Source organism: Sceloporus occidentalis, unplaced genomic scaffold (assembly GCF_023333645.1).
Source record: "Sceloporus occidentalis isolate IW3139 unplaced genomic scaffold, rSceOcc1.0.p SCAF_5, whole genome shotgun sequence".
Classification (NCBI taxonomy): domain Eukaryota; kingdom Metazoa; phylum Chordata; class Lepidosauria; order Squamata; family Phrynosomatidae; genus Sceloporus; species Sceloporus occidentalis.
In genome coordinates this window covers 61,484,434-61,497,189 of record NW_028316985.1, presented here as the reverse complement: position 1 = coordinate 61,497,189, position 12,756 = coordinate 61,484,434, and the positions used below count along the sequence as shown (strand labels likewise).

Sequence of the window (12,756 nt, the reverse complement as noted above, 5' to 3'; positions counted from 1 at the left end):
TTTTGTCTGAGGCAACCACTTGTGCTACTCTGAAAGAAACATTTTCTTCCCTTTACAGGCTCAACCAGGAGTGCTACCCATAGTTATGAAAGTTTATTATTTATTTTAAGTATTTTTAAAAGTCTGGCTGAACATTTTAGCACTGGGGATGAGAGACTGCCAAGAACGTTAATTAAAGAACAAGTTTTGAACTGAATAGCAGGCAGACGATCTTGATTGCAAAGACAATTTTAATTGTTACAATTTGAACCTATTTTCAAATGAACAGTGAGAGTTTTTACTGGACAAAGGAATTCTGTTAAATCATCTTTAGAGAATGAAGATAACTTTTAGATTGAGCAGTCTTGACTTTTGGGAAAGAAAGGCTGTCTGGAGACTTGACAGCAAGAGGTAGTTAAATGCTGAACAACTAAATACTATGAATTGTGCAGACCAATCTCAGAAGGGTTGGCAGAAAGAAAAGTGATGAGGTGAGAGTATTCTGGGCCAGGGTTGGGGAAATGCCCAAGTTAGTTTTCAGAAAGAATATTAAGTCTTATGAATTTTCTGAGGTTTTTGCCCATCTTAGGTTTACATAGAATTGCTCATACCCATATAAATATTTGACAAATACATTCCTTATTTTTATATTTATCTTAATCGTCTTTATTTTGAGAATAATATATATTTTGTGTTGATGTTTTAAACAAGTATACACTATTTATACTGCCCTAGGGAGTAGAATTATTTTTTTTTCTGGCATGTAATCAGTGCTCAAAAATAGACATGTCAAAGGGACACTTTATTTTGTCTCAGGTTCAGACAGTTAAACGTATTCAGATGGAACCAAATGGTAACTTACACTTCTTTATTATACGGTTCTCTATGCATTGTTTACTCTGAGTCAAAGAACAGAGGGTAAGAGTTTGGAATCAGACATTTCAGACTGAGTGCACCTTGAATATTAACTCTTAAAAACAATACTTCACTCAAAAGATAATATATCCTTACCTAAATTCTTAAGAAGGCATAATGGAAGGATTATACAGAATGTCACTGTTACAACAAGAACTCGCCCATCCACATACCATGCCCTGTAAAACATTTTCAAAAATGTGTCACCAGAGGATCACTTTATCATCATGGATACTTACATTTTATTTATTTATTTATTAAAAAATCAGTTAAAACAAGACTGAATAATCTATAGATATATTAGAACAGGGGAGGAACATGTTGCCCTTGAGAGGTTGTTGGATTGAACAGTACAGGTAATGACAAGATATCATGGAAGATGCACATCAACACCACCAGGAGGGGCACATATTCTCCATCCCTTTCTTAGATGGTATAAGGAAACAGATTTAGCTATTGGTTTAAAATGATCCTCAACTGAATCTGGGCCACCAGAGCCTGCAAACATAGTATTTTCACTCAGTTATTAAGAAAAGCATTGCTTAAGAGCTATGCCAGGGTAGGAGGGCAAACCCATGCCAATTGGCATTAGATATGACCCAAGCTGTCAACACAGGAAAAGATTGTTCAGACAGGCAGACAGCTCTTGCAATACAACATTTTTAAGGGCAACGATATTTTAAAGCCATCCGAGAGCAACACCACCTATCATAAATAAAAATTCATGCTGCTGGGAATTTAATATATCTACTCATTTCTCTATGACTAGAAATCTGCTTACTGGTATGTGCCCATAGGAAAATAGTTCAGAGAGAGGACTGCTTCCCTACCACTCCTTCTCTGGACCTAGCCCATCTGGTCAGCTATTGGGAATTGGCATTGACACAGTGAATGTAAACATCCCCTCAGCAAGATGCTGGCACCTCCAGAGCCTGTTTCAATCAGGCTACACAGAAACAAACTTGGTCATTTTTGCATCTTATTATGAAAAAATATTTTGAGTTATTTGTCCTCAGGTGTGAATGCTGTTAATGGAGAAAGCGAAACAAAGGGGAACACTCTTAATCAATTATATCCCCAGCAATTTCAGTATTACATTCAGGGCCATAGAAGACATTATTGTGGAGGACATAGAGAGCATACAATATGTGCCACATCAGTCTTTGTATGTTTGTTAAAGGAACAATTTTTAGTTTTGAATATAAGCTTCACCATATCTGGGCAATGTCAACTAAAAAGTGAAAGAGAATAACTAACAAAGGAACTACCATAATGATTTCGAGGAAAGCAGTAAAATTGATAGAACTATGCAGAACAAGAGAAAAGAAGGCAAATATGTTTAATTTGCATACTTTGTGCAGTGCATGGAATGGAATTTTTCATGGCAGAACTTGGGTGACTGCATATACCCTTTGCTGCACCACAAATAGTCTTGAATAGTCCAACTGCAGACATGAAAAATGCAAACAAACACTTCAAGCCTAATTTCTTTGCTAGTTTCATCACTGCATGCAGATCTGTTTTCATTTCTCTAACCACATTATTCATGTAATATTTATGTGACTTCTGTGTAGCTACAGCATAGGAAAACCTTTTTTTGTGGATCTTATCCAACATTTGAAATGTTCTGATGGAAAATAATCCTAATATCCCATAGATGAATTGAGACTTTACAGTGAGAGAAATGTATAAAGAATTTAATATTATAAAAAAAACCTGAATCTTTGGTTGACTGTTCTGGTTTTTAAAGATTTTCTTTATAGCGGAACCAAAATTATCATTTTAGGTTATATTGTCTCTCCCTTTCTTTATTAATTCCATTTATAGCCCTGATGTGATATATTAACATGGTGGGCAAGATGCAAATACTTCTATCACTAGATGATTTTTGTAAGCCCCTGGACTTAAGCACAATAAATTCTTCCCATCAGCAAATCACAAGTTAAACTTACCAAAATGTTTCTTCTTCTCCCATAAGAAACTTTATGGCAGCGGGTAATTCATTTTTAACAATGAAGAGATAGCTCAGCATTGCTAAAGAAAAGAAATTATTTTTTAAATAAAGTGACAACATGGATTTTCTCCATAGTATTTTTCAGCTTCACTTCAAATGAGACTTCAGAGGAGTTAGGATAACCATACCTTGGGTTAATAAACCACAATATAAAAGAGTATTTAAAGATGGTACGTGTAAACAACCTCTTTTGCAGGAGCCAGAGTACCAACTAGGAAGTTGTGAATTAACATAAATTTCCCATGTCATCCAAAACAGGAAACTCTGATTAGTAATTTTGGGTAGGGGAGGACAGGATGGAAGCAGGATATTAAACCATCTTCAAACAATGTTAATCATAATTTTCCAGTTTGAATACAATGGGAAACTAGTTAATTTAACATTTCTCTATTTGTTGCCATGTCATGCAACCAGATTGTGGCAAAGCAAAACATTCATTCATATCTCAGGGCCTGAACAGACAAGGCCAAAATAAAGCTGCTTTGGTTCACTTTGGAAGTATGCTATTTAAATGACGCATGCATCCTAAGAGGGCCGGAAGCCGCACCAAAGCCACGCTCCAGTCCTAAGGACTAGAACGCAGCTTTGGGCCTCTTAAGATGCATGTCTCATTTAAACAGCATACCTCCAAAGTGAACCAAAGCAGCTTTATTTTTGCCTGTCTTTTCAGGCCCCATATTTCTTTTTTTAAAAAAACCTTATGACTGTCTGAATGTAACCAATGTATAGTCAAATATGAACCCCTCCAATAAAAACAAAAACAAAAAATGCATGCTCTAATCAGGCTCAGGCACAATCTCCTTGGTCTACTAACATCACAGATTATTGATGTGGGAAAGAATGATGAGGTTAAGCATTTCTTCTACTACATACCTAGTTGGTGAAAAGACTTCCTGGTTTGTTAAATTACAGACATCTCACCCAGAAAAAGTAGTTTAAGTAGTAGTTACAAACTATGATGACAAATAAAAATCAAGCTGTGGTTTATAATTTTGCTTTGTAGGGATTGCTACATCTTCTTAGCTCAGGGGACACTAGAAACAAAAGGCAGAAAGCAATTGTTGCACTATTTGTGTTGGCCCAGATATGTTACATCTGTATCTGGCCTTTGTGCACACTGATTTGCATTTTACATATATTCATTCTGAATGGCTTGCCCTTTTAGAATATATGTAATCAAAGGGTTGAACCTAACCCATTTGCTATTTAGGTATATTTTTAAAGAATGAAATAATTAAAAATGCACATTTGAATTCAAATAAACAGCATATGTATTTATTACTAAAAAAAATCCTATCAAAGTATAAACAGTCTAATTTGAAGTCATTTTCAGTCTGTTGTTTATGCACCAAAAAGTATTTACTGCCTGAGATAGTATTACAGTAACTATATAACTGGGACAGCACACTCATTAGCATGTGCTACACAACAAAGTCCAAAGAGGCAGGACAGCTAAGAATAGCTGCTTCACCCAAAAATTATTCCACAATACATTTTTATTTAAGAGGGGGGATAGTTTGACCAGAGATCCAGCATGGTGTAGTGGTTTAAGTGCTGGACTGAGACTCTGCAGACCAGAGTTCAATTCCCAGCTTGGTCATGAAACCCAGTGGGTGACCTTGGGCAAGTCACATGCTCTCAGCCTCAAGGGAAGGCAATGGCAAACCTTCTCTGAACAAATCCTGCTAAAAAAACCCCATGATAGGTTTGCCTTAGGGTTGCCATAAGTCATAAATGTCTTGAAGGCACACAACAACAACAACAACAACAACAACAATTTAACCAGACTTTAAATTTCCAAAGTTCTAAGTGCATCACTTAATTTATCCACCTATGTCACATTTTATTTACCTCCAGTGTTCTGAAGAGATGTAGATCCAAAAACAATAATTTTTCCTGGAGTGCCAAAGACTTGCTCACCAAGCTTTTCATATACCATACAGCCTAACAAATCAATTTTGAAGAGAAGATAGAAATGAATTCATGGCAGGGAACAAGAAAGTCAAGTCATTTAAAATGTTTGCATCTGTGTGCTTACTAGAGGCAGTCAAGCAGAAACAGGTACGGAAGTTAGAATTGCCACTTACCTTGTCTGATCTACTGTTTTCATTCCTATAGACTGATACGTCCGAGTCCGACTTCATTTCCTTTCATTTCTATTCTTTCCACAGCCTTTGACCTAGTCATGTACCCAAACCCAGCAGAACCCATCTTTCTCTACCCTTAACACTCCCATCTTCACAGTTGATTCCAAGGAGCCCACTTTCATACACCAATATGAATCCCAAAGGAATTCTTCCCCTCCTGTCTCTTCCCTATTTTCTCCTAATGACTTTGCTACTTATTTCGTCACTAAGATTACTACTATTCACTCCGAGACTGTCCCTCCTGTTTTTTCAGCCATAATTAACTGTCATGCATCATCGTCTAAACTAAAATTCTCTGCGTTTACTCCTGTCTTTTTGGATAAAGTCTTTACACTGCTAAACTCTTCCAAACCTGCAACTTGTTCTCTAATGTTTTGGAACAAGTTGTTTATTCTCACTGTCTAGAGTTTCTTGAGACTAACTCCATTTTAGATCTTTTTAAGTCTGGTTTTCACCCACGGCACTCTGTAGAGATGACTCTTACAAAGATACGTGATGGTCTCTTGAGGGCCAAGGCAAATGGCCTCTATTCTCTTCTTGTCCTCCTAGATCTATCTGTGCCTTCTGACACCTTTGACCACTGTTTTTAGTTGTTATATTCTCTGACCTTGGGTTTTCGGATTCTGTTCATAAGTGGTTTAAATCCTATCTGTCTGACAGGTCTTTTGCAGTAGTCACTAGTGGTCAGGTTTCGTCTTTCGTCCTGCTCTCTGTTGGAGTTTCAAAGGGCCCTCTTTTGAGTCCCCTATTGTTTTCTCTCTACAACTGTCTTTAGGTAAGCTAATTAGTTCCTTTGGCTTTTCTTATCATCTGTATGCTGACAACACCCAGTTGTGTCTTTCCATCCCTGATCTTTCTTCGGGTCTTGAACAGCAAGTATCTTCTTGTCTCAGTGCTGTTTCTCAGTGGATGTAGCACCAGCACTTAAAGCTCAATATGTCCAAGACTGAGCTTCTTATTTTTCCTCCAAAGGCTACTGTTCAATACTCCTTTTGAGTTCTTGTCGACAACATCTCTATTTGCCTTGTCTAAGAAGCCCGCAGTCTTGGTTTAATTTTTGATTCCTCCCTGTCATGTATCCCCCATATTCAAGCTATAGCTAAGATATGTAGATTTTTTTTCTTTATAAAATCACTAACCGTGGCGTGGTTCATCTCCTCTTTATCCAGCTTTAAAACTGAGTTAAAGATTATTCTGTTCAGGGAAGCATTCCGACATTAATTTATTGTTATTTGACGTTTATTATAATCTGTTATTTCTATATTCTGTTGAATGACATTGTATTTCAATTTTGTATTATATTCTATTTTCTAGAATGTACGCCATTGGCAGGTCCATTTTATTTTCTTTTATACTATTTATGTACAGCGCTGTGTAAACTTACAGCACTTTATAAATAATAATAATAATAATAATAATAATAATGATGATGAAAGTAAGAATGACACTTCCCCCAGGAGTGACTGCAGGAGGCAATTCTAATGCTTTCTCGTGATATGACCAAAGTCAGATTTTAGTCATCTTGGCTTCTAGGAAGAATTCAGGCTTGATTTGCTCTTGGATGCATTTATTTGTCTTTTGGGCAGTCCATGGTATCTGTACAACTCTCCTCCGGCAGCACATTTCAAATGAGTTGATCGTCTACCTGTCCCTTTCTTCATGGTCCAGCTTCCACAACCATACATAAAAATCAGAAATACTATTGCCTGGATGATTCTGTCTTTGCAATTTTGAGGTTCCACCCCTCTCCACAGTGAAATCAATCTTTACACTTGAGGATCTTGGCTAGTTCATTCAGACTAAACCTCCCAATCAAATTAATCACCTCACTAACATGGAAGCTACCTACTGTCACTAAAAGCCCAAATCAAATTCACTAACCCAGTAACAATGATGCCACCAACTATCACTGGCCCCCAACAACATTCAATCACAAATTGGGAGGAGAAGCTGTGAGCTTGCTCAGTTTGTGTATTTGTTCTGTTCCCACGGGAAGAGCAGACTGCTCACTTGTAGAAGTTTATCCTTCATCTCATGAAATGTGAAGGGGAAAGTGACAGAGCAAGGCTGGATGCCTTTTTGACTGCACTGGAGATTAGAATGACCAAATTAATTTTGGAAAGGTGGCATATGAAACCAAATGAAGTCTCTTCAACTAAAGTCCTGCCTTGTTTTGTGGTCCATACATTATCTCCTTTAACATGAATAAGATATGATGACTGATCATAATGAAACCAGCAAGAAATCGTACATCCAGAGCTCATGTCGTAATACTAGGAGAACAAGAAGTAACTTTTTGGACTATATTATTAATATGTCAGACAGAACAAACAGGCAGTAGCCTTGTCTTGCTACTAATACCAAACAGTTGGAATACTAACAGAAAATGCATCAATAACAGGTGCTGCTCCCTTTCTTATAGCTTTATTTTTGTCCATGTGAGGTTTTAATTCCAGTTCAGATAATGCTTTTGTTGATATACACGTACAAACTAGAGTTTAGCTTCAGTTACTCCAGTAAAACAGATTTAAATTCATATATCTATTTTATTCAGGGACACTACATTATTTCTCCCTGTCTTGCTATATTATAAAAGTGATGGAGGATGTGCTATTCAGAAGATTTTATCCTCCACATCTTTCAACCTTGTCCTCTTATTTTGTTAGAGAATTAATACAACATTCTTAGGAATTACCTGTTTCCTTTGCACAGATTAACAGGAGATTTATTGAATAAATAGAGAGCAGTGTCACTGAAGTCAGAAGCATTCTATGAAAAGGAAATAAGAAAAAAGACAATCCAAAGCAGAGAAAGAAATATTCATTTACTTTAAAACAACAAGTTACTTCTTTTGGCAGCATTAATATTATAGGACTCTTGCAATTTCAATAAACCAGTAGGAAATCAAGCACAACGGAAATGTTAAAGTCACATGCTTGTGTATTCAAAAGTAACCAACTTCTTATTTTAGAGTTTAATCAAATAAATAAAGGTTGAAACAAAGCCCACATACATTCCCTAATAACTCCTCTAAAATGAAACTGGTCACTGACTCCTAGAATGTTAATAGGTGAGGAGAAACAGCTTATCTTTGGCCTCTTAATGTGATTTCTATTTAGCAATTCTTAATAAAAAATTTCAAATCATGTTGACTGTAGAACTTGGCAGGCACTTTATCATTGCAATTGTTGGAAAATCAATGTTTCTTAACATCTTTCTCTGTCTTCTTAAGCAGCTGCTTCCATTGTTTGATCTAATTTTATTTACTTTGTGTTATGTGATTGAAAGAGCTTTTAATTGTTTTTGCAATTCTACTTCTGTAGGGCCAAAATAATTTGCACAGGAAGTGAAACTGAGTTACTATGAAACTCTTGCCATATTTACTCTGAACTATTACTGTCTTCCGTGTTTCTTATTCCAAGTAAGTTTATGTAACAGGTGCTGTAGGCTAGATTTCAGAGCAAGGAACTGGCAAAACCACATCTAAGTATTCCACGACTAAAAAAACCTCTATGAAATTTATGGGGTCACATGTTGATAGGCAACTAGAAGGCATGAATGCACACACATACAGAAACACCTGCAGTCTCAGAGATCATTTTAATGGTGATGTTTTAAAATATCTATCTTAGAATTTTTGTTGGCTATGACTACCAGTGCAGTGAATATTTCTTGCCCCCTCATCACTGGAAAACTAGCTTCAGAACATTTTCTCTGTCTCCAAAGGTGTTTTGAGGAGTGAACCGTGTGCTGTAGAGGTCAGGGCAATCACTCATTCCACATTCTGCCAACAGAATGACTTTCATCAACAGAATCAAGCATCTAGACCAAACTAATTCTGTTTGTAGTTAACCAGAAAATAATGATGATTTAAAAGGCCACTTTGGTTGTGTCTGCATGGGCAAGGATACTCAGGGAGCAGCCTGGAGTATCATGGCCCCAGAACTGGCCCAACCTCCTCCCCTCAATTATCTGGGCCCTCCTTTCCAACACTGAGTGGCTGTTTGCACACGTGTCCCTTGATCATATGGCTGGGTGCCTCGTTCTGACCTAAGAGTGAGCAACTCACTACCACCACACTTGTTGACATGGAAGGGTGCCTTCCATGAAGGTCTGGTGCAACTAGTGACTTTTAAAATCTATTGTATATCCTGGTTTGGCAGTGAACAGGCCAGAGGCAAGCATCCTTCTCCCATCATTAAATCATGTTAACTGCACAATCGGGGGAAGATTATCACACCCCCACGTACTTATCCCATTCTTGTCCCATCTGTAAACAGTAATGATCACATCATTTGGTATTAATGGGAAAACAGACGGGATGGTGTGTGTGTGATAATCTTCCCCTTGATCATGCTATTAACATGATTTAATGACAGTTTAATGAAGGGAGGAAGACTCTTGCCTCCTCCGTGTGATAATCTCCTCAGGAACTGAACTCTGCTTCATCCAGACTTCCCACTGAGAGGATGGGGGAGAATGTTTTATTGACTTGTAAAGACTGGCCCCTTGCCAGCAATGTTATAGATAAATCAAAAGAGCTTATTAATACATAATAAGGTCAGGACTATGATATTCACTCAATACTCAGCAAAGGAAACTTGCAAAGTTCCTTGTCCTGGACAATTTATTATTATTATTATTATTATTATTATTATTATTATTATTATTATTATTATTATCCCTCCTTTTTTCCAATAATGGGACTCAATCCAGCTAACAACATTTTAAAACAATAAAATTAAAAACACTACTAAGTTAAATAAAAGGGTAAACTATACAATTAAATAATCAGGTATTAAAACAATTAAAATATTAAAATGCATTAAACAATTAAAAAAAACTACATACCTACCCTTTAAAAAATTTAAAACCAACACTACATGGCATTAAGAGCCCACTCAAGAATTTGTAAAGATCTGGCAGCACAAATATGTTTTCACATGCCGCTGGAGGGAGAGCAAGGATGGGGCCAGCCTAGCCTCTCTGGGGAGGTAGTCCCAAAGTTTGGGAGCAGCTACTGAGAAGACTCTCCCTTCTTTCCACCAAACAAGCCTGAGAAGGAGGTGGGACAGAGAGAAGGGTCTCTCTAGATTATCTTAAAACCCAAATGAGCTTGTACAAGGAAATACAGAGGCAGTACAGACCGGCAGTTTCTGCTGGCTTGACTGAGGAGAAGGGCTGAACTAGGGCTGAGCATCCACACGCCCCCAGCCATGCCCATCCATCCATATGGCACGTACCATGATGGAGTACATGGCATGCAGCGCCTAAATGGCACTGGCCGGAAGGGGTGTCATCATGGCGCACGAGCGTGCCAATAATGCCCCTTCCAGGAAGCTACTCAGAGCAGCTTCTTTTGGGGCACAGCTTGGTGCTGTAGTGTGCGGCTGCTGCGGCACCGATCAGGAGCATACAGGGGCGGCATTTAGCCGCCCGTCCATATAGCCCTACAGCCCTTCAAATAGCTTGGACCCAAAGTTTATAGATCAAAACCAGCACTTTGAATCATGCTGGGAAACCGAGTGGCAGCCAGTGGAGCTGTTGCAACAAGCAAATTGCGTGCTATCTGTGCTCTGTTCCAGTTATCAGTCTGGTTGCAGCTTTGGGCCAGCTGAAGTTTCTGAGCACTTTTCAAAGGCAGTCCCATGTAGACACATAACAATAGCCCAAACAGGATGTAACCAAAGCATGTAGAACTGTGGTGAGGTCCAACTACTCAAGGAATGGGCACACTAGTTGGCACACTAGTTTTAACTGTGCAAAAGTACTCCTGGTAGCTGACGAAACTTATTTTAAGCTCAGCACTATACTCCCAGTTTTAAGGGAGAGCGTAACCCCATCTAACACAGATCTGACTAGGAGCAAACTATTCTTCTGTTCCACCAACCCAGCTCTTCTGCTCCACAAATATCTCTTATTCACTCCATCTTTCCCTCCCCTTCCCTCCTCTCTTCCCAAATAAACTACACAGTTTAGCCTCCCTAGTAAGAAGCCACATAGATTAGCCTTCCTCATAACAGAACCATGTGGTATGCTTCCTTCATTTCTAATATGTCTTTTCCTGAAGCAGCAGGTCTTTCTGCTTCCTGAATGTACAATAGAAGAGGCACCAACTCTAGCAAATTCTATGACCTGGTTTATTACAGCACATTCTGAATTTCAGCATTAACTGAGAAATCTAGGAAGTTACTGTAGATGCTTATGTATAAGTCTAGAAATTTAGGTTAAAAAAATGACCCCCCCAAAAAACAGAGTCGACTTATCCATGGACAAATGTTAGTACTGTAGTTTAACTCTTATTTTAAAAAGGAACCACCCCCTGGTGAAAGGCAAGAGCATAATCTGTCCTGGAAGCACTGACCCCACAAACAGCTATGCCTACTGGAATTTTGTAAGTTCTTTGGCATTGTTTTCTTTTGCTTCATCCTTTAGATCCTTTGTTACATGCTCTTAAATTTTACCCTCAGTTTATTCACGGGTCATATAAAAATCCATAACTTTGGCCCCAAAACCTGCCCTCAACTTTATACATGAAGTCGACTTATAGCTGAGTATATATGGTAGATGAAACTACTAAAAAAATGTTGTGTATACGTAACTGAAGGCATACCCAGACTGACTGAAAAATATCTGGTTTTGTTTCTGTTCTTTCCAATTTTATACTGAGCTAAAATAAACTGAGTTGGAAAGCTGGTCTAAAAAGTCTCTAATTGTACTGGGAGTGACAGAAAATATTATAGCATAAACCAAGTGTGTATGGATCTTCAAAATAAAATTGGAAAGAATATGAACAAAACTGGGACTTTTGGGTCTTTCTAATCAGCCTGGATGCACCCTGAATGAGTTAATTGACACATTAATCTCACTTTTGGAATGACCAAATCAAATACAATGTCTTATATCCATCTTTTTATTTTATCTGGGCAACAAAACAATCTGTGCCTAAATCTGGAAGGAATTAGGAAGTGTTGTCAAACACATACACATACACACTTAACCCATAACCCTATATTATTTTGATAAGATATTTTAATGTCCAAATTAAGTCATTTTATTATGAGATTTCCTGATTTAGCAAGCTGACAGTTTTAGCCGTTAGAACAGGATATCCACCACAACATGCCCATCATCCTGCCACAGGGGAGGATATGATACTACTTAATTAACATTTAACTTTTAAAAGTCCAAATATATTTTTCTAATGGTCTTTTCATATAACTAGTATAGCATATTCCCTGAATATAAATCACATTTTATAATATCTAATGTAAAAAAAGACAGCAAAGCCAATTCAAAAAATATCAGTTACACAGCCTCTTATTATTATTATTTATTTAAAAGATACACCAGAGTTTTATCTGGTCGAAATAATCATATCATGAAAGAACAACTTGGATCCTTTAGAAAAGGGAAGAGTGTGATTGACCAATATTTCATTTTGCATCATTTAATAGCAAAGTACACAGGAAATATGAGTCAGCAAGCTTTATGTAGCTTCTGTTGACTTAGTGACAGGCTTTTGATCTAGTGAAGAGGGGCTAGTTATGGTTAAATTATTATAGAATTTCTACTGATACACATCTCCTAAGATGGACTTGAACGTTAGGGCAGGTGATTTTATCCAATTCCAGCTACTAATAAAGTTCATAAACAAGACTAGGACAAGATATTTCTCTGCCTGAGACAAAGAACAAGGTT

The 12,756-nt window shown here is 37.5% G+C and overlaps 1 protein-coding gene across 3 annotated transcripts in view; it reads right to left on the bottom strand.

The window, feature by feature from the left end:
- SLC38A1 (solute carrier family 38 member 1) overlaps window positions 1-12,756 on the bottom strand; it is a 72,160-nt gene that overhangs the window by 27,593 nt on the left and 31,811 nt on the right. For all 3 annotated transcript variants that reach the window (XM_089524244.1, XM_089524245.1, XM_089524246.1), the window contains 4 exons: window positions 7,751-7,824; window positions 4,760-4,852; window positions 2,847-2,928; window positions 991-1,073 (listed from right to left, as the gene is read on the bottom strand). In XM_089524244.1, the coding sequence (XP_089380370.1) occupies window positions 991-1,073; window positions 2,847-2,928; window positions 4,760-4,852; window positions 7,751-7,824 (332 nt within the window). The remainder of the gene's footprint in view (window positions 1-990; window positions 1,074-2,846; window positions 2,929-4,759; window positions 4,853-7,750; window positions 7,825-12,756) is intronic.